At 42.3% G+C, this 21,892-nt stretch overlaps 1 protein-coding gene across 4 annotated transcripts in view; it reads right to left on the bottom strand.

The window, feature by feature from the left end:
• LOC137415012 (receptor-type tyrosine-protein phosphatase kappa-like) overlaps window positions 1–21,892 on the bottom strand; it is a 566,119-nt gene that overhangs the window by 390,589 nt on the left and 153,638 nt on the right. For all 4 annotated transcript variants that reach the window (XM_078783392.1, XM_078783391.1, XM_078783393.1 and 1 more), the window contains exon 2: window positions 18,126–18,251. In XM_078783392.1, coding sequence (XP_078639518.1) covers window positions 18,126–18,251 — 126 coding nt within the window. The remainder of the gene's footprint in view (window positions 1–18,125; window positions 18,252–21,892) is intronic.

Genomic DNA, 21,892 nt, shown 5'->3' on the forward strand with positions numbered 1-21,892 from the left:
AATGGGGAATCATATGAAATAGATGACGAGCAATGATAAAACTAAATAACTTATGAAATGTCTGTGATAAAAAAAATCTGAGGCCTCAGAGACATGCACTGCATGGAAGACATAATGATAAAAACAAGAAGACGTCATGCGGAGCACGATACTTGCAAAATCCCCCCCCCCCCCCAAGAAAAAAATTTCCATTGATACAGCAAATTGTCCATTTCATCAAGATTATAAATGACAATCTTGATCAACGCTCGGGTCAATAGGAAGAAAAGTGATGATTTTTCAGTTGAAAAATGATGATTTTGGAAGGTTGACCTTGAGTTGACCTTTGGACCTCAAAAATAGTTCGTTTCCCTATTTAGTGAATCAATGTGCAAATGCTGTTCAATTTTCAAGTCAATTCGATGAAAATTGAGGATTTTAGAAATGTGGCCCATGTTGACCTTTTGGCCTATGTTGACCTCAAATATACTTGGTGGTTGAATTCAGTGGCCAGATATGCAAGTCCTCTTCAAAATTCAAGTCAATTGGATGAATATTGAGGATTTTAGAAATTTGGCCTATGTTGACCTTTTGGCCTATGTTGACCTTTTGGCCTATGTTCACCTAAAATATAATTTGTGGTTGAATTCAGTGACCAGATGTGCAAGTCCTCTTCAAATTTCAAGTCAATTGGATGAAAATTGAGGATTTTAGAAATTTGGCCTATGTTGACCATTTGGCCTATGTTGACCTTTTGACCTATTGACCCCAAAAACAATAAGCTTCTTGCTTTTGACCAACTCTACCATTTGGTGAAGTTTTGTGAAGATCGTTTGAAAATTGTGACCTGTAGGCCGGTGACAAACAAACAGACAGACAGACAAACAAACAGACAGACAAACAAACAGACAGACAAACAAACAGACAGACAAACAGACAGACAGAACCACAAACACAACCGACCAATATACTCGAAAAAATCTTCGATTTTGCAAGTAACAAGAACACCTATGGAGAGCACTAGTATGGTAAAAAAAATTCAAGTGATAAATTAGAATCCACAACTAGGTCGCATAAGAGACATCCCGGGACAAGTGATACTTCACGAGGTATAACTCCTATTTGACGGGAAATACAATTGAGCACCCCGCAAATTGGCCTCCAAAGTCAGTCGCCGCCGAATGGGCATCCTCCATTGTACAAAGTCCTTCCTTGGCACACCTGAACTATCTACCTACAAGGCTTTTATGTGCTGCTTGATGGAGTACTGCTCTCCCCTCTGGGCTGGCTTCCCTGCCACACGTCTTCTTCAGCTTGACACTGTGGAAACCAAGACATTTAAGATTATTGGAATCTCCTGAGATGAAGCTTCGTCTATGGGCCAATCACTTTGCCATCACAGACAGATCGGTGGCCTCACTGTCTTCTAACGCCTTCTTTCTGGTCTTGCACCCTCTGCTCTTTCCGTGCTTTGTCCCACCTCCCCCACCCCCTAAGTTTTCTGCAAGGCTCACAAGGTCCACCATCAACCCTCTTTTCATGAAACCATCGAAATCCATGATCACTGCTCACCTCCACTAATTTGTTCCTATTTTTTCCTGGCTGTGGAACCATCTGCTACATCCTCTTCAATCTCATTCTTCCCTCCACATCTTCAAGACATCTGCCCACCACAATCTTAGAACATCCCCAATCCAAAACAATGATCTTTTTTACCCTCGTTAAGCCACCCATCAATCCCTCCTCTTCCAAATTTCCAGTTTTCCCTACTGAGGGTTCCCTTCTTCATGCATGCATCCTTTATGCATTTGCAGTTTTCCCTGCCCCCATTTCTCCCCACCCATGTATCCCCTCCTTCCACCTATTCCTCCCCACACCCATTGCTTGTCTGCCTCCTTCTGTCTTGGTCTTTGGCTCTGCGGTTGGAGTTTCCCCCCTCTCTCTGCTGTTCATTTTGTCCTGTTGTGTCCTGATCCATTCATTGTACTAGTACTAGCTCTTCCACGAGCCTCAACCCCCTTGCTCTATTAAAGCAACGAGTCCTTCCCTCCTCTTCACACCATCCTTCCCATTATTCCAAGGGAAGTCATTCTTCTTTGATAAAGATCGGCTGAGAAATAAAATCAACCGTCACTTTTCCTTCTGAAAACAGGCCAAAGAGTGGAAAAAGCACCGAGAAAGAATGACGATGATTGGTGGGTAAAACGGTTAAACTTGTTTTGTGGTAAAACAGTCACACAACTATTGAAATGGTGTAGCAGGTGGCAGGTTCTGCAACTAAACTTGGCGAAAACACCAGCTAAAGAAAAAATGGAAATTTTATTAATTTGCGTTCTCCATATTATCATAACAAAGGTTTGTTGAAAATTTGATGACAAAACCTCAAATGGTTAAAAAAGGTATGCCCTGGAGACACACACACACACACACACACACACACACACACACACACACACACACACACACACACACACACACACACACACACACACACACACACACACACACACACACACACACCTTCCACTGCACAAGCTAAAAAGAGAAAAAACGAAACTGTCAAAGAACTAGAGCTTCCAGGGAAGCAGAACTCAACTGAACTGACTGGACAACTTTAAAGTAGGTCAATGTCTGTACTCGATTTGACTTAAATGAAAAGCCAACAACCTTGTCAAAATCCATAAATATTTGTGGAAGTTAAAGTCTTAACGTCGTTTCGGAGCTGAAAACAATATGGCGGCCTATGGCGGCCATTTTGTGACGGATCGGGTTGGAATGCAATAGCAACCTACCTTGTGTGGTAAGTGTTAAACATTCTAAGTTTGATCAAAACCTGTTAATATTTGTGGACGTGAGAGTGTCAACGTCGTTTTCATGACCAAAAACAAAATGGTCGCCTAAGTCCGCCATTTTTCAACGGATCGGGCTGAAATGTAATACCAACCTGGTCCTTGGGGTAAGGATGCTGCAGGTCAAGTTTGATCAGAATCGGTTGATATTTGTGGACGCTGGAGTGTTAACGTCGAAAAGTTAACGGACGACAGACGACCGACGACAGACAAGACGACGACGATAGACGACGGAGGCCGGAGGGTTCAGTATGTGATGAACTCAACTGGACGGTAGTCCATTCGAGTTAAAAATGGAAATGGGAAAAAACGAATTCCACTGAAATGTGAGAATCACGTAGGATAAATTAAATAAATGCTCCTTATTCCTGTAGGGTGCTAATATACCACATTTGAAAACAAGTTATGTTACTTTAGATGTCATTCATGCTGTGTTGAAGCCATCTTGCATAGAGGATCCAATTTGTGTTGAAGACATCTTGCATCTTGTCCAATTTATCAGGAGTTGTCTGGCTTGAGGGATGTCAGGTTAAAGCAGAGGCCTCAGATTTTAGAGGTCAACAAAACTCGGATGGATAGGCACGCAGTAAAGGACAGGGGAGGAGGCACTGTTGGCAGGGTGCAGGAATGTCGAAAGGTGGTGGGGGAGCTTTGGGAAGGGGTATGTTTCAGAGGAGATATGACGGGGAAGCCGGAAGATATGAGGGCAGGGTGCCGGAAGGTGTGGGGCAAGTGGGAATTTTGGAGGACATTGAGGGCAGTTGATGGATGTATGCAGGCAACCTCTACCCACTGGACTTCTCATGATCCTCAATTTAAATACACAGAGACAGACATCATGGAGACATGAGGAGAGAAATAATGGTTGTTGAAGGCACAAGGAAGATCGTGCTGTAGATACATAGGGACAGTCGATTGGCCAAGCAATTTACATTTTGACACGTATGGGAAAGAAACTGCATGAAGAGTAGACACATCTCGATGAAGAAGAAGAACATGTGGCGTGTTACCGATGGCCATGTATGGCAAATTATGAATTTTAATGTCATTATTTAAGCTTTTGAAATAAGAAGCAAATTTGTTTAGTTCGGAGGAATACAAGTTTATTTTGAAGGTATTGGGAATGGAAGGGATAAAGAATGAAAAATAAGAAAGAAAATTACAGGCAGAATGAGTTCCTGCTTTTTTGGAGTTCAATGTTTTTTTTGTTTTGAGGCGAAGAGTGGGAAATAAAATTAAGTTGAGGAGCATGAAAGGTGAACACTTTGGATAAAAAGCTGAATGAGGCATGTGTCAGAGCAGAGACAGAACAGGCATAGACCGACACTTGCTGAGGCCTTGGGGAGTAGGCCATATATTTGATAATACACCACAAGTATGGTAAAATATGGAAAATTGCATGAAAACACAATTATTATTATTTTTTTTTTCTTTTTAACTCAACTAGACTACCGTCCAGTTGAGTTCATCGCATACTGAACCCTCCGGCGTCCGGCGTCTGTCGTCCGTTAACTTTTCGACGTTAACACTCCAGCGTCCACAAATATCAACCGATTCTGATCAAACTTGACAGGCAGCATCCTTACCCCAAGGACCAGGTTGGTATTACATTTCAGCCCGATCCGTTGAAAAATGGCGGACTTAGGTGACCATTTTGTTTTTGGTCATGAAAACGACGTTAACACTCTAGCGTCCACAAATATTAACAGATTTTGATCAAACTTAGAATGTTTAACCCTTACCACACAAGGTAGGTTGCTATTGCATTCCAACCCGATCCGTCACAAAATGGCCGCCATAGCCCGCCATATTGTTTTCAGCTCCTAAACGACGTTAAGACTTTGACGTCCACAAATATTTATGGATTAGGATTATGGAATATTTCATCTATCTAACAACTGCCATACTTTAAAGTTGTCCAGTCAGTTCAGTTGAGTTCTGCTTCCCTGGAAGCTCTAGTTTTGTATACAGGATCGAGGCTCGTGAAAGAGCTAACATTTATCACACAAAAAATCAAAACAAACACACAAAGTATACAATAAGGAGAGCTATATAATAAGGAGAGCAGTAGACAAGATGGGTAGAGAAGGGGAAGCACACAAACACAACATTTGAGAGCAGGGACATCGGGAGATCTGTGGGAGGGAGTGGACTTGGGGGGGGGGGGAGGCGTAGGAAGGGGGTGGGGTGTGAGAAGTATAAAACACAAGGATACTACAAGGACATCCAGGAAAAAAAGTTGGCATTTCAAAAAAGTGGATCTGGGGTGAAATTAGCAGAGGTAGAAAAGATCAAGGTTTTGGATGGGGGAAGATAAGAGATGGTGGTGAACAGCTCTTTTAAAGACCTGGAGGGAGGAGTGAGATTGAAGAGAGTGAGGGAGTTTGTTCCAGAGGCGGGAGAAAAGAGGAATGAAGGAGTGAAGGTGAGCAGAGTCTTGATTTTGGCAGTTTAACCACAAGAGGGTTGCAGGCAGATCTTGTGCGACCTGTAGGAATATTTGGGGGACAGAGAACAGAGAGAGTTGGGGGAGCAAGGCCGGAAAGGAGTCGGTAGAAGACAGAAAGACCACCAACCTGCCTGCGGTGAGTAAATGAGTGGCCCTCGGAGTTAGCTTCATCGCGGGAGATTCCAATGATTCTGAAAGCTTTGGTTTCAACAGCGTGAAGCCGAGATAGGTGTGAGGCAGGAGCACCGGCCCAGAGGGGAGAACAGTATTCCATTGAGCTGCGGATGAAAGCCTTGTATGTGGTGAGGAGCTCAGGTGTGCCAAGGAAGGACTTCGCACGACGGAGGATGCCCAGTCAGCGACTGGCTTTTGAGGCCAAATTGGAAATGTGGTTTTCCCAGGAAAGATCATGGCAGGTAGTGAGACCCAAAAGCTTGAGTGACAGAACGTCTTCAAGATGATTGTTCAGAAAGTAGATGGGAGGGTTGTCCAGATGGTCTTTTTGGAGAGACAAAGTGAGAGTGTGAGATTTGTCAGGATTGAAAGACATGTTCCACTTGTTTGACCAGTTTGCGATATTTGTCCAGGTCTGCAGAGAATGAAGAGGCTGCTGCCTGCCAATCTGAGGGTTGGGATATGGAGCGGCAGAGAGTGGAGTCATCAGCAAAGAGATAGAGAGGATGTTCCAGAGAGTCGGAGAGATCATTAATGAAGACCACAAAAAGCACAGGGCCCAGAACACTGCCTTGAGGAACTCCAGCCTGAACAGGAAGGGGAGAAGAGAGAATTCCATTCAGGGCCACACATCAACTGTGACCAGAAAGGAAGTCTGCAAGCCATGCGTGGTTTCCATGGATACCATAAGAGGAGAGTTTGGTGAGCAGGGTGGGGTGCCAGACCGTATCGAAGGCACGGGATATGTCAAGGGAGACAGCTCAGATTTCCTATTTGGCATTGAGGACGTCCATCCATTGTTGAGACAGCAGAAGCAGCATGTCCAAAGTAGAATGACCTGGTCTGATTCCAAATTGATGATCCGAGATCAAGCCATTAGAGAAGAGGAAGGATTTGATGTCAGAAGCGATGATCAATTCCATGACCTTGCTGATGATTGGAAGCAGGCTGATTGGTCTGTAGTTGCAAGGATCTGTTTTTGCACCTTTCTTTTGTAAAGCAGTAATGTTGGCTGATTTCCAAGCAGATGGCAGATGACTGAGCAAAATAGAGGGTGAAGAGAATTGAGACAGGGTGTGAAAGAGCAGCAGAGCAGAATTTTAGGAATCCTGGGCTGATGCCATCTGGTCCAGTTGCAGAATCAGAGTCGAGGTTTGACAGAAACTTCTTCATCTTGTCATATCTTGAGAGAACACAGAGTCCAGGAGCAGCTGGGTTCGACTGGGTAAGGTGGGAACAGAGAGAGATGGGTTCGGGACACAATATTTTGAGGCAAACACAGAGTTGAGAAATTCGGCTTTGTCACGTGCGGTGTCGGCTGTGTGGCCGTTTGAGGTAAGGGAGGGGATAGAGGGGGAACAAACACCAGAAACAGATTTGACCAGATGCCACCAGGATTTGGAGGAGGGGGACAGGTTTGAGAGTTCAGTCTTGAGAGTAGAGAGATGGTGCTTCCTTACAGACTCGTTGATGCTGAGGAGGCTCGCTGAGAATGGCCAGAGAGATGTCCACTTTAACAAGCAAATGATCAGAAGAACCGAATGGAGCAGAAGAAGAGCAGCAGATATTTGCAGTGAAGTTTGTCATAACCAAGTCGAGAAGAGAAGATACTCCATTGACTGAGGTCAGGGTCGGGAAATTGACAGATTCTGTCAGTCCCAATGAGTCACAGAAGTCCTTCGCTGAGATGCCTTGGCTGGTGAGAGAGGTACCCACACCCAGCCAGCTGGCATGATGACAGTTGAAGTCGCCACATGTGAGGAAGAGAGAGTTGGGATGAGTAGATATAAGTTGGTCCATGTTGTCAGACAGCGAAATATTCATGGAGTCATCACTGTTTGGAGGATGGTACAGAACACATATGAACAAAAGGTGGGAGCGGAGAGGAAGCCATCGTCAGAGGTACTCCTGGGGGTCGGGTGGAGAGAGGGCAATGCAAGGAGAGTGAGGAAGAGAGTTTTTGAAAAAGATAGCAACCCCGCCTCCAGGACGAGGCTCAGGTCTATTATACCGGAGGAGGGAGTAACCCGGGAGAGATATTAAGGAATCAGAGACATCTTGAAGGAAGAAAGTTTCTGTTTTGCAGATCACGTCTGGTTTGTCAGAAGCAACCTGAATGGAGATATCAATCAGGTTTGAGTGAAGGCCCCGGATGTTTGAGGTCCATACCGTTAAGGAAGAGGGAAGGGGACCATCGGGTAAAGGACAAGGGAGGGGAGGTGGAGGGTAAGTTGAGGGGTGAGGGGGGGAGGTAGGGAGAGCTGTTGATGGTGTGTCAGAGATTGCAGAAGAGCTAGGAGAAAGGGAAGGATGAGGATTTATTTTATTTGTTCAAATTTGCAGACATTATCTTACCCTCAGAATTAGGTAATCAGCAGCATCGTTTTTGTTTAATGAAAATAAAGTAGCATCTCAAGTGTAATGGTTTGTGGTTCATATAATCTCCTCAAAAGTCAAAATATAATAAAGCTCAAAATCGTTAGAAAAACCTGTTTTATTTGTGAAGAGTCCTCAGTGTTTCAAATATTTCAGTGAGATCTCTGAGCAAGATTCACAAAGTGTGACGAAATAATCCACAACAAGAATATGCAGAACGCTCCTTGATGCATGGCCAAATAGTCATCTCATGTCACTTAGATTTGCCAAAGGCTGTAAAGCTAATGGCCTCTCGTGGTAATGCCATTTGGAGACATGGACAGGATTGCTTCTGTTGTGACTGAGCCTGATAAAGTTGGAAAGTCAACTCCTTGGACTTGCAACACACAATGGCATTGGCATCTTTTTCGCCATTCGTGTGGACCCGGTGTGTCACATTCATTGTCGATTGAAGCCAAGGTTTTCTTGGATGCATTTGTTTGGTGAAGTTCAGGTTTTTAGAGCTGCACCTTTTAGTCACAAGTCATTGTTCAGCTTAACTAGGTACACATTCGTAATGAAGGAAATATACTGAAAATGCAAAATGATTAAACGGTGAACAGGTGATATATATACATATACTATATACAACATACTATATACAACATACTATATACAACATACTATATACAACATACAACATACTATATACAACATACTATATACAACATACTATATACAACATACTATATACAACATACTATATACAACATACTATATACAACATACTATATACAACATACAACATACTATATACAACATACTATATACAACATACTATATACAACATACTATATACAACATACTATATACAACATACTATATACAACATACTATATACAACATACTATATACAACATACTATATACAACATACTATATACAACATACTATATACAACATACTATATACAACATACTATATACAACATACTATATACAACATACGATATACAACATACATATACAACATACATATACTATATATATATACATGCACATACAATATATATATATATATATATATATATATATATATATATATGTTGGAACCCATCTGTGGATCGGTCCCATCGGCCGATGGGTCTGACCCATCTATGGATGCACGAGAAATGACAATGCAGACCCATCGGCCGATGGGTCTGCGCCATCTGCGGATGTGTTGTTCACCTTGAAGGAATGTGTTGACAGAATGGTGCTCTTCAATCAGGTACACAGTCATTGGAATTACATGTGGTAGGAATTTAACAGAGATGATTTTTAAATGTTTTATTTAACTTTTATTTTTAAAATTTAAATTTTATTATTTTATTTAATTTAAATTTTATTTTATTTTATTTAATATAAAGGAATTTAACATTCCCCTCCGCCATTATCAGAAGAACACCTAATGTTTTGTATGAATGTTGAGTATGTTATGTAAAGCTTTACTAAAACTGCCATGTATCTGTTAATTACAAAATGTATTGACAAAATGTATAAATAGATGGGTAGAAATAGATAATAAAACATTTAAAAATCATCTCTGTTAAATTCCTACCACATGTAATTCCAATGACTGTGTACCTGATTGAAGAGCACCATTCTGTCAACACATTCCTTCAAGGTGAACAACACATCCGCAGATGGCGCAGACCCATCGGCCGATGGTTCTGCATTGTCATTTCTCGTGCATCCACAGATGGGTCAGACCCATCGGCCGATGGGACCGATCCACAGATAGGTTCCAACATATATATATATATATATATATATATATATATATATATATATATATATACAGTGGTACCTCGGCTTACGAGTTTAATCCGTTCCGTGACGGAGCTCGTAAGCCAAATCGCTCGTAAGTCAAAGCAAATTTTCCCATTCAAATGCATTGAAATGCTATTAATCCGTTCCAGCCTCAAAAAAAAAACACCAATTTTTTTTGTTAGGTGCTTTTAAATAACAAAAATGTACTTTATAAATAACAAATAATGTATAAACAAGCACGACCTCGTATATACTGTACATAATACAAGAGAATGTAAAGAAATAAACTGGACCTCTATCCATGAAGATATGGAGAAGTTGTTGTTTGTGTGGTTGAAGGAGAAGCAGCTCGCAGGAGATACCGTGACCGAGAGCATCATGTGTTTGAAAAGATTGAAACTCGGATATCGAGCACGGACCACGAGGTGTTTTTTCTTTTTTCTTAATCTCGGTTTCAGTGAACTTTTGCTCTGTGCTCACGTGTACTGTACCTGTACCTGTAATGGTACGTCAGAGGATGGCACCTGTTGTCATCATATTAAGTGCAAGATGTTCTGCATCGTAAGTTGGTACACCGTGGTCTTTCGGCGGTGTTTAAGCCGGCCGTCTTGGCTTCTGTCACCATTGGCATTGAGTCTTTCGATGTAGGTAGGTCGTTGTGTGCCGGTGCCTTGGCCGAATTCCTTCATTGCTGCATTGTTAGCTCACCTGGTTTTTTATACCACATCTTTGGTTATCGGACCAGCGAATGACGTCATCTCCAAAGTATGGCTTATTCTCACTTGTCTTGGACGATCTTCTACTTCTAGCCTTCCACCGTGCATTTGGTGTCCACTGTACTTACTGTACAGTGCCTGGTAAAATTGATGTAATGGGTTTTTGACCGTCAACGCCATGAACCGTCATGAACCGTCAACGCCATGAACCGCTAACACTCAAAAGCCCATTTATCGCGCCTTATAAAGCAAAACGCAAACCGAAAGCCATGCCTCTCAAGCGAGGCGTGCTTCCGTGGTCACGTGATCCACAGGTGTAGCTCATTATACCCGCACGCGCGACACGCTTTGGCGGTCACGTGACCAGCCACTCTGGAGGCGGGGATCCCCGCCGATGACGTCACCGGCTGGAGCAAGGAGATTCCTCGCTAATGTATTTCGACGATTGCGTGTTTTATATCCAAGCAGAGATGCTTTCACGGCAAGATAACCACGTGACCGGAACCGGAAGCCACAACCGGAAAATTCAAAAAAATAAATTTTTTGAGCTCGTACATCGGATCTCGGCTCGTATCCCAAAGCAACAAACCGCCCGAGCGACGGCTCGTATCCCGAAAAACTCGTACGTTGGGGCACTCGTAAGCCGAGGTACCACTGTATATATATATATATATATATATATATATATATATATATATATATATATATAGTTATGGATTTGAGAATTGTGTTTTTGTGTGTTGTAAATATCACCCTCCTTCCTCCATTTGGTGTGTAAAGGTTAAAGGTCGTCCCCGTAGTTATTCCATATACAATCACGTAGCCAATCATAGAACTCCTTGTTCAGTAGTTATCTCCTTATTATGTGTATTAGTTTAAGGCTTTGTCTTCCATTAATTGACACTGCATTGCACCGAAGTCAAATAAGCTAGGTCCCCTTTCGTTTTTCATCCCAGCGGTGCGAGTGGTTTTCCATCGCCGCAAGACTCCATTAGCCACGAGGTAATCTTGGAGAAGAAGGGGGAGGAGCCAAATCACGGGCGTTGCCCGCCCATCGTCATCGAAAGGGTGGAGCCAGCGAGCCCTCACCAGCCAAGGGCTGGGGAGATACCATCACGGGCGTGGCGCGGGTCGATCTCAAAGCGCGTTATAAAAGCGCCCGCGCAAGCATTTTGAGAGAGAGGTGGGGGATGTGGCAGATGCGTGACAAGAGCAGTCCACCGGAGTTCAGTTCAGAGGAGGAGAGAGGGAGTTCTGGAAAGGAAAGAGAATAACCAAGGAGCACAAGGCGAATGAGAATCGGCACGCCCTGCTCGCGGTACCAACCAGCACTCTAAGGAACAACAAGTGCGGGCACGCAAACCTCGACGTCCCGCGGTCCTCGGATCTCCCTGTCGCCCGTTCTGTGAACCAGAGTGCGAGGAGTCAGAGCTGTCACCTCCAGCCCTGCCGTTTGCACGGACCTGACCCTTCCTCTCCGTCCAGTATTCGTTCCTGCCATTCCATCCTTCTGTGTATGTGAGTTTGTTCTGTGTGTCTTGTCCTGGGGTTAAGTAAGACCGTTTAGTTAAGTTAATTTGCACTGTGTCCTTCTGGTCCGTCCCTCTTTCTGCATTATTTTATTATCTTTCCTCCTCCTTGGTTTCTTTTGAATTGTAAATAGTACAAATAAATCATATTCGTATTTCCTACTGCTGTCTTCCTCTTCTTCACATCCTTCGTCTTTGTCTTTTCCCCATTGAAAACCTGTGGCACGATTTGGCCAACGTTCAAGGATCGGGTCTAGTTTCTGTTAATAGTTCGTGCCGCGGTTGCTAAAACCGCTCGGCAATTAACATCTGTCCGCGGTACGAACGGGGCTGTGCACCTGCCTTTCGGGAGGGAGCTGGGCAGCGTCAGGGACCACGTCGGTCAGTTATAGAAGAGGGGATTAATCCCCCCTCTAAGGGGAACAGAGGCCGACGTTGGGTTCCGTAACAATATATATATATATATATATATATATATATATATATATATATATATATATATATACACACATATGTACATCTATATCTGTACATGATCTCCTGTGGACCAAAGACTGAGACCACAGCGTCACCACTGTCCGGGAGGCCTCAGCCTGGTCATTCTGTCAACAGACAGAGATTTAATTATTTGGTCCCCATTTGGCTAAACATCAAGCAGAGCCACCAATCCAGATTTCGGGCTTATTTGCCCTCATCAGGACGGCATCGTGCAAAAGATCTAACCAATGAGGACCAAACTCGTCTATTAAGTGAATCCATTAAAAAAGCCAGGAGGTGCCTTGAGTCACAGTCTCTCACACACACACACACACACACACACACACACACACACACACACACACACACACACACACACACACACACACACACACACACACACACACACACACACACACACACACACACAGTCACACACACACACACACACACACACACACACACACGTGCAGTGTCTGTGTTGTCTTGTGTTGTTTTGTGTTGTGTTGTCTCGTCACTGAACTACTCCCTCAAACTTTTGTGAAATCGTACCAAACTTCTGGTATGCACATATCTCTCCCGTCGGTATGTCCTAAGGGTATCTTTTTTGAAAAAATTTCCAATTTTGTTGTTTTTTTGGGGGGACGTTTTTGGGGAAAAAAAAAATTTTTTCAACTTCAATTGTTTATGAAATCTGATATCACGTATATTACAAATACATTTAAGCATTATGATCGTTTGAATTATGATTGGTGTAAACCATGACAAAACAGCAACTCAGGTACAGTCATTTATCTATATATCTACATATATGTTGTAGATGCGTGTCTGTGTCCGTCTGTGCATCTGTGTCAATCTGTGTGCATCTGTGTCCGCCTGTGTGTGTCTGTGTGTGTCTGTGTGTGTCGTATTGTCTAACTAACAAGTGACTAGACTGCCGGAGATTAAGTCCCAAAGGTTCTATTAACTATTGCATAGCATGAGTATTATTTATTTTATTTTATTTTTTAACTTATTTTGCATTATTTTGAGCATACTTTTATCAAAATGCAAAATATCACCATCAGGCACTAGCAGACTGCCAATTATTTGCGCAACTCAATGCAGTCTCAACTCAACTCAACTTCCCTTGTCTGATGGACGCAGTCGAGTGATGTACTTACCTTATGGCCATAATTATTCTCAAGTTATTGTGGGGTTGGCCAGGGGGAAGTTTTTCGCCAAAGTCTTTCATGAACCGGCTGACCAGGCCTGATGTTTGACCAAGGAGTTAGAGAAGGAAAATTTGGAATTTGGCTGGCGATAACTCACCTACTCTTTCCAAAGGACACTGTGGGATCTTTAACATCCACCAACTAATGCTGCTTGATGGGACACCCACTAAATGTCCATCTGGGCACACACATTGACGAAACCCCCTGCCTGTGTAACACTGGGATGGACAGGTGGAAGCTAGGCTGAGATTCAAATCCAGGCGAGACAGTACTTCAATGCCATCTTGCCAGCCTGTGTAACAAGATACGCCTTCAGCGGTTAATTTTCCATTCTTTTGTCGATCCATTTTTCTGCCTCTCACCTTTCAGAAGTGCATTGAAGAACATATTTCTCTAAAAGTTTTTAATAAATTGCTCCCCAAGTTAAGATATTTTTTTTCTTTTTAATGACTTGTTTTAATTTTGCACACCCATTCCTTCCTCATACTCCCTCCACATACCCTTCCCTCCATTCCCACATCATTACAACCATGCATATTGTATGAAGGTTTCCTTAAAAAGAATGCATCCGTTTCACTGAACAGGTGCTGGAAAATGATAACCTACTGTATGCAAACAGTGAATAATTCAGCAACTTCACAATGAGGAACAGGAAAGAGCAATCGAAGATTGCAAACCCTCGCCAGGATGTATTTTCAGTGGTTTTTAAGGCTTTTGTGTTAAAACAAATATGGCGGCCGAACCACGTGACCAACATCATTTTTTTTCTGCACCAATTTATTCCTAGATTATGCTCAATAAATTTCATCTTGATCGGATGAAGTTTTGTACTCGTCCAATTATGACGTCATAATAGAGGCATCTTTGACATCACCATTAACAGATGTTATTCCACATGGAGAGTTCTTTACAATGCGCCATGTCTCAATTTTTTCTATGCAGCGTTTTTGGAGATATAGAGGTGCAAATGTTTTCGGTTTTTCAAAGATTGCGGCCGAACCACGTCACCTATGACGTCATAATTATCATAAAAAAATTATACAGGTGGAGTTGCACCTATGGTGAAAATTTCCTGACAATCGGACCAACGGTGTAACTGTTGCAGAGAAAATCATATTTATTCTGTACGGACAAACAAACAGACTCAAATGCAATTCCTTCTCCTCAGGCGAGGGGGAAAAATAAACACACCCCCTGTTGCGTGCACCCAAACATGTACACGACTTATTTGGGTGCAGGAGTCTTAACTTTTGGGATGCCATCCTTTACTAGTAATAACCCTTCACTCCCAGACTTCTTATCTGTGAAAGTAGCAGTTGGATATAGGCCGGAGGTGATACCAAACAATAATAAATCTTGTTTTGTCAAATGCGCTATGCACCTGAAGAGATGTGGATACAGACAATTTGTGGGTTTAACAAGGAATGCCAATACAATATTTAGAGTGAGCAGTCAATAACTGCATCAAATGAATGAATGAACAAAAGAAGCACGAGGGCTCTAACAATCATTCTACTCCTCGCTTGCAGTGCATTTACAATAAACCTGTTCAGAAAAGAAAGCAGACATGCCAGTGGGGATTAAAACATTTTTCTGGAAAAAGGAGAAGAGTAATTAATTGATCTTGCAAAGACAAGAAAAATCTAATTAAACTAGATCACAGAGCATATAGTCTTGCCCAGCGTGTTCATTCGGAACAAAAACTGAACACGATAACTGAACATGATATTGTTAACTGAACACGATACTATTATGGCCTACTGTTATTATGGCTCATGTACCAGTATCATCCACGCACACTATTATGTCACATAGTTTATTGGCATGGGTTATTAACGTCATTAATTTAATTATTCACTCACATCGGGTCATAGATCAGATACAGTATTTGAAGTTTCAGGTTTTTTGGATAAATATTTCAACTCAACCACTCATCTATTTCTGTCTTCATACTCACTTCAATCTTCTACCAACTCCTCGATGGCCTAGCCCCCCCCCCCCCCCCCCCCAGCCCTGTCTGTGCTCTGTCCCCCAAATATTCCTACAGGTCACACAAGATCTGCCTGCAACACTCTTATGGTTAAACTGCCAAAATCAAGACTCTCTATTCACCTTCACTTTCATTCCTCTTTGCTCCCACCTCTGGAACAAACTCCCTCACTCTCTTCAATCCCACTCCTCCCTCCAGGTCTTTAAAACAGCTGTTCACCACTATCTCTTATCTTCCCCCATCCAAAACCTTGATCTTTTCTACCCCTGTTAATTCACCCCAGATCCACTTTTCTGAAATACCAACTTCTTTCCTGGAAGTCCTAGCAGTGTCCATGTGTTTTTTACCTCTCCCACCCGCACCCCCCTTCCCACAGATCTCCCAATGTCCCTGCTCTCAAATGTTGTACTTGTGTGCTTCGCCCTCTCTCCATATTGTCTTCCGCTCCCTTTATTTCGTCTTTTGTGTCCATTTGTTTTTTTTGTCATTAATGTTAGCTCTTACACGAGCCCCAATCTTGTATACAAAAAATATATATATATTGTTGGGGTTTTGAGAACCATGCACTTTGTAAATTGCTGTAAATAAGTCACTGTCACTACCCCCTTTAATAAGTTACCCCCTTTGTAAATAATTATTTTTGTAAATACCTCCATTTCTTGTAAAGGTCAAAGGTCATCCCCTAGTTATTCCACATTGCAACACGTAGCGAACCATAGGCCCTCTTCGTAGTTATTTCGTTATTATGTGTTGCAGTTAAGGCTGTGTTTCCAATAGTTTGACTCTACGTTGCATTAATCAAATAAGATAGGCCCCTTTCAATTCCCCAATCGCCTCACCCACGTCTCCGCAAAGTAACAGCCAGGCAGCGTTCGCTGCCCTTTGGTTTGGCTGGTTTTCTATCCCGCAAGACGCCATTGCCCATGTGCTCTATCTCGGAGAAGGGGGGAGGAACCGCCAAATCACGGGCGTGACATCAACTCGTCATCAAAGGTGGAGTCAGCCAGCCCTAACCACCAACCAGCACCGCAGTGAGCAAACCGGTAGGCGTGCCCTATACGGCCGACACCAATACAAGCGCAAAGCGAAGCCTTTTTACCAGGACGAGTCAGAGTTGGAGTTGGAAAGAGAGTCGGTGGAGAGTCAGAGTTGAAGTTGGAAAGAGAGTCAGTGGAGAGTTAGAGTTGGAGTTGGAAGGAGAGTCGGTGAGAAGGCACGAGAGAGAGGGGTGATCCGGCGAGTGGGTCCGTGACGGTGACCACAATACAATAAGTCAATTCACGTTGTCAGCCCGCGTGAAACGAATACGTGCAGCTGCCGCCGGGCTTCGCCTCGAGCCCGGAGCATGGACTGTAGCCAACCTCGACGCTGTGCATTTGCCCGGACCTTCCTGCCCTGTCGTCTGCCTGGACCTTCTCCTTCCAGCCATTCCTTCCTGCCAATCCCTTTGTCCTGTAAGTCCGTGGTCTGTCCTGTTTGTTGTCTGGGATATAATATAAGCTTGTTTTAAGGTTTGCTCTGTGTCTTCTTCTTCTTCTGTAAATTACTTTAGTTCCTTCTCTTTCTTTGGTTTGTTGTACATAATTAATAAATACCTGTTCCTCCTTATTCTTTGGTTTCATTCTCATCCGATCGTTTTCGTCCCTTCCTTCATTTGAGTATCTGTGGCGCGATTTTGGCCGAACCGCTTATAATGGGGTTTAGTCCTTTGATAACGGCTCGAACCGCGGATTGCTAAACTGCTCGGCAAATACCATCTTGTCCGTGGTTCGAGCGGTACTTGTCTCCTTGTTTTGCGGAGGGATTTATAAAGGTATTCGGGATAATACCTGGACCAATAACCCTGATCAATCCCACCCCGCAAAAGAGCGTTACAAGTACCAGGACCGTCGGACAGCCAGCTTAACAGGACAAGGGGATTAACCCCCCCTTGCTAACGGGAGTGCCGTCCCCCGTATCCATAACAATATATATGGCTGGAAAAACCACTTGACTGATGACATCATCATTATCACCCGATATACCCCGAGGGGAGTTGATGCCATATGACGAGTTTCAATTTTTTGTTGTTGAGTGGTTTTGGTGCTCTCCCCCCCCCCCCCCCCCCACTCCCCTCCTGCCCCTCCCCACTCCATCCCCACCCCTCCCCAGCCTCCCCTCTCATTTTCTTGTTCATTCATTTTTCTTGCTTATTGTGTCAAAGAGTTTCCCCCACTGACCCACTAAGTTCATACCCTCAATAACCCTGCTCTTATATGACCCTCATCCTGTAAATAAAAATAAATTACAGGAAAGGAATATTACAAATATATGTAAGGAAATGAAGTCACTTCAGATTATAAAGAGGGAAATGGAGTAGGAAAATGGCAAAGAATAAAACAACATAACACAAATAATACAATTAAATAAATACGAGGGGAAAAACGTTTTCAAAGGTTTTGAAATTCACTATTTATATGAAATGACCTATAAACAATGGCAGTTGATATTATCACAGCATCAAGTGGAGAAACAAAATAAGCCAAAATCCACCAATTGACAAGAGATCGGGCACGTCTAAAGAAACTGGGTTTAGAGTATTACCAGTTGAAGGTACAAGACCAGGATAGGACCCCACATTTTCAGGAGAAACTTTGCTCCAGTCAAAGTCGTCATCTGATTCCTGAATCAAGCTGCAGACTTTGGACGCGTCGCCAACCACACAGTCACCTGCAAAAGCAGCACACCTCCACATTACTCACCCAATTACAAGCATGAAAAACCAAATATACATGTTCTCCAGCTTAAATTATACATACGATTGCCTTTGATAATATGGCTACTTATTCTCAAATACCCTGCAGCTTTTTTACAGCCTATGCTCCTGCTACTCTCACCAACTTCTATCATATGCAGCACGTGGCTGCTGGTAGGATCATTTCAAATTGATAGGTTACAGCTGTGTCGCTGATGCAGTGCCCTCTGTAGGTTAGAGCAGGACTCTGGAATTTGGAGAAGGTTCCAGAGATAGATTGCCTACTCCACAATTGACACCATGGGATCTTTCACATCCACCAAATAATGCTGCCAGACAGGAAACTTAACGTCTATCCAAGGGATGGTGCGCACATTGATGAATATCCCTGCCTGCGAAACACCATGTGATAACGGTTTCTAGCAGCTGGGCCAAGATTCGAACCCAGGTGAGTGTGCATACAAGATGAGTGTGCATACCTCTAGTCTAGACTATCCTGCCAGCCTCTCATTGACTAACCACTGGGAAAGTGGTTCTCCTGTACTCTAGCTAGGGCTGGAGCATTGTGGTAACATTGTGCCTGCTGGGCAAAAGTATATGTAACCACATCGTATGGCCTTCAAATGGCAGGAATGGGATGTGCGAGAAATCAAAAGGCTGCACAGATTTTCTACAAAATAAATATTTCGGTGAGAAAACTTGTGCTTTTGCATTTTCCGGATCTACCTGCCTCTGATTACGTGTAAAACATCAAAAGTTAAGACGAGTAGCCAAACATTCCCAAACAAAATAAATTGTTTTGCTTTTTATGTTCCGTCCTTCAAATCAAGTCCCATCACAATTGATTGTGTTGAGTATTATACTGTCTGACATGACTCGTTTTCTCACTGCAGTCTTCCATCAAATCAAAGTGACTTTGAAAGGGATAAGTTAATGAAACAAAGCTTCCGTAAATTTCGCCAAAGTCCTCTATCGGCAGCACACATCAAAACAATATATTTTTGATTTAACTTGACTACTGAGGCCTTTTTTATCTATCTATAATTCCAGTAATCTCTGTGTGTGTGTGTGTGTGTGTGTCTGTGTGTGTGTCTGTGTGTTTGTCTGTGACCGCTGTTTCTCGACAACCACGGGTCCGATATACTTGAAACTTGCCAGGTATATTGCTGGGGACCCGAGGATGTGCCTTTTCAAGGTTTGAAATTAATCGGACAAGTAGTTACCGAGCTATGGTCACCGTACTCGCAAGCCGTTCGCTTTGGCTTTGCGAATGGACCAAACCATTTCATGTAAATAGAGGGGGGGGTTCTACCGTACTCGCAAGCCGTTCGCTTTGGCTTTGCGAATGGACCAAACCATTTCATGTAAATAGAGGGGGGGGGGTTCTGTGGTCGTTACTGCCACGTGGTTTCAAAGTTTTTTTTTGTTGTTGTTGTTTGCACGCATGTTTTTTTGCACCCACGTACGGGCACGCCCTAGTACTATTAAATGCATCAAAATCAGACTTAAATATTTGCCCCACAACATGAAAATACGTTTTGTAACGATCATACCTTTATTGTTAGACCCTGGTTCATAAATCCCAGAGAAAATCACCACATGACACCAAAGACAATTCTGGATATCCTGATAACATGGCAAAGCTTTGTCAATACTCCAACTCCAACTATTCCCACCTTTTTGTGGAGTTGGCTGAAAATTAGGGAGGAGATAGGATTTAAAGTTTATGCTTAAAAACGTCATAACTCTTAAACGATGTGATGTACGACATCGTCATGAGGGAACTTTTTGTTCGTCAGGGGCATGCGATTCTGCATGCAAAGTTTGGGCTTAATCTGTTCAGCCGTTGCGGATGAAAAGGGGTTTTAGTGTTTTTCATGAAAAACAATATGGCGGCCAAACCATGTGATGGACGTCGAAATGTTTTGCATTCTGAATTTTTTTTGCACTAAGGTCATGTCAAAAATATATATTCGTGGCATCAAGGGGTCTATTTGTCAAATTCTAACTTTGTAACGTTAGCATTTTTAATATCTTAAATAAACATTTTTTTTTGGTCCCATTGCAGAGATCTTTAGAATGAGCCATGACTCAATTTTTTTCCATTGAGGCATTACAGAGATATAGAGGGGGAAAGTTGAAGGTGTTTTCCAAGATGGCACCCATACCACGTGACTTATAACATCATAATTCAGCAGCAGCAGTAGTAAATAAAAAAATATTCTACATATCTAGCCAATCACTTGGTGAAAATTTTGTGTTAATCGGGTCAACGGATGCTGAGAACATCGATTTTAAAGTTTTAAAAAGTGAACGACTTGCTGAAGCAATAGAAAAACTCGAGGAAAAACAATAGGTATTCCTCTGCATTTAAATGAAGAGAAAACCTAATAATATCAGAAATTTAACTACTGTACAATTGATGATGTGCAAATTCTTAAAAGTAAGTGAGTGCAATAGTTATGGGAATATTTGAAAAAAATGCTCCATCCTCATCAAGTTGAAGGAACCATCATGAAATTTGTATTGGCAGACTAACATTCTTGCATGGGTGTAAGATGTGCTCAAGTCAGAAATGTAAGCAGGAGCCAAAAATACGTTTTTGCTTTAAACAGTTATCAGCAATTGTATATTTTTATTATTATTCATATATTTGGCACACAGGGTGTCAGTAAAGAATGGAATGATGTGATTAAGTTTCCAAACTTGATCTACAAGACCTTGCTGCCGTATCCTGAACAAGTTGCAAGGGCTTGAGAAAAAGAGGCAAGAAAGCCTGCTAACAGTGAGTTTCCATAATCAATGTGTGACATGATGAGAGCAAGAATCCAAGTTTCAATGGACCTCTGATTTGTGTTTGAGCACATTTGGGCAGTATTATTCAGATGGAGAAAAAAATTACACAATATCAATTTTTGAAATCCATGGAATGTCAGGTGTTTGCTTCCCTGGTTTCAAATGTGGATGTCATTGTGGAGCCGAGATCAGATTGAGTTGCAGAAGAGAGCACGCCAACTAACTGAATGGACAAATAGGTATCAGTATAGCAACGAAGGTCGATATTGAAATAAACTATAATAGCTATCAACGCTATAACAACTACAGAGTTCAAACAACATCTTACCCCACATGATATTCAAGCATATCATTCAATTGAAATAAAATAAGGATTTTATAGGACGTATAAAAAAAAATCCAGAAGTTTTGTGTGTTTCCAGAAGAAGTTTTGGTTGAAGCAGTCTTATACACCACCTTATCTAAAATGTCCAAATACTGCAAAACTGGAGGTTTTTGGAAGTGTTTGGAAGGCAATTTCTGTTCTACATTATTCAAATATATAATTATATTTAAATAAAAAAGATTGTAAAGGTCGTAAAAAACTAATTCCAGAATCTTCTGCCACTTTCTCTTTATCTATTATGTCAGCCGATCTCACACATTACATTAGTTATTTATGCCTGTTGTTTGTGTCTTTTATAATTTACTTAAAACAGTACGTTTCCGGGTTGGAATGATTTTCAGTTGTATCTGACTGCCAGACAAGCAGACAGAGAAAAACAAATTATCTCACTCCTCTCTGCACATGTGCACTCTGGACAAATTCAGAGCCGATGTA

This window comes from Myxine glutinosa, chromosome 8 (assembly GCF_964187855.1).
Source record: "Myxine glutinosa chromosome 8, kmMyxGlut1.1, whole genome shotgun sequence".
Classification (NCBI taxonomy): Eukaryota; Metazoa; Chordata; class Myxini; order Myxiniformes; family Myxinidae; genus Myxine; species Myxine glutinosa.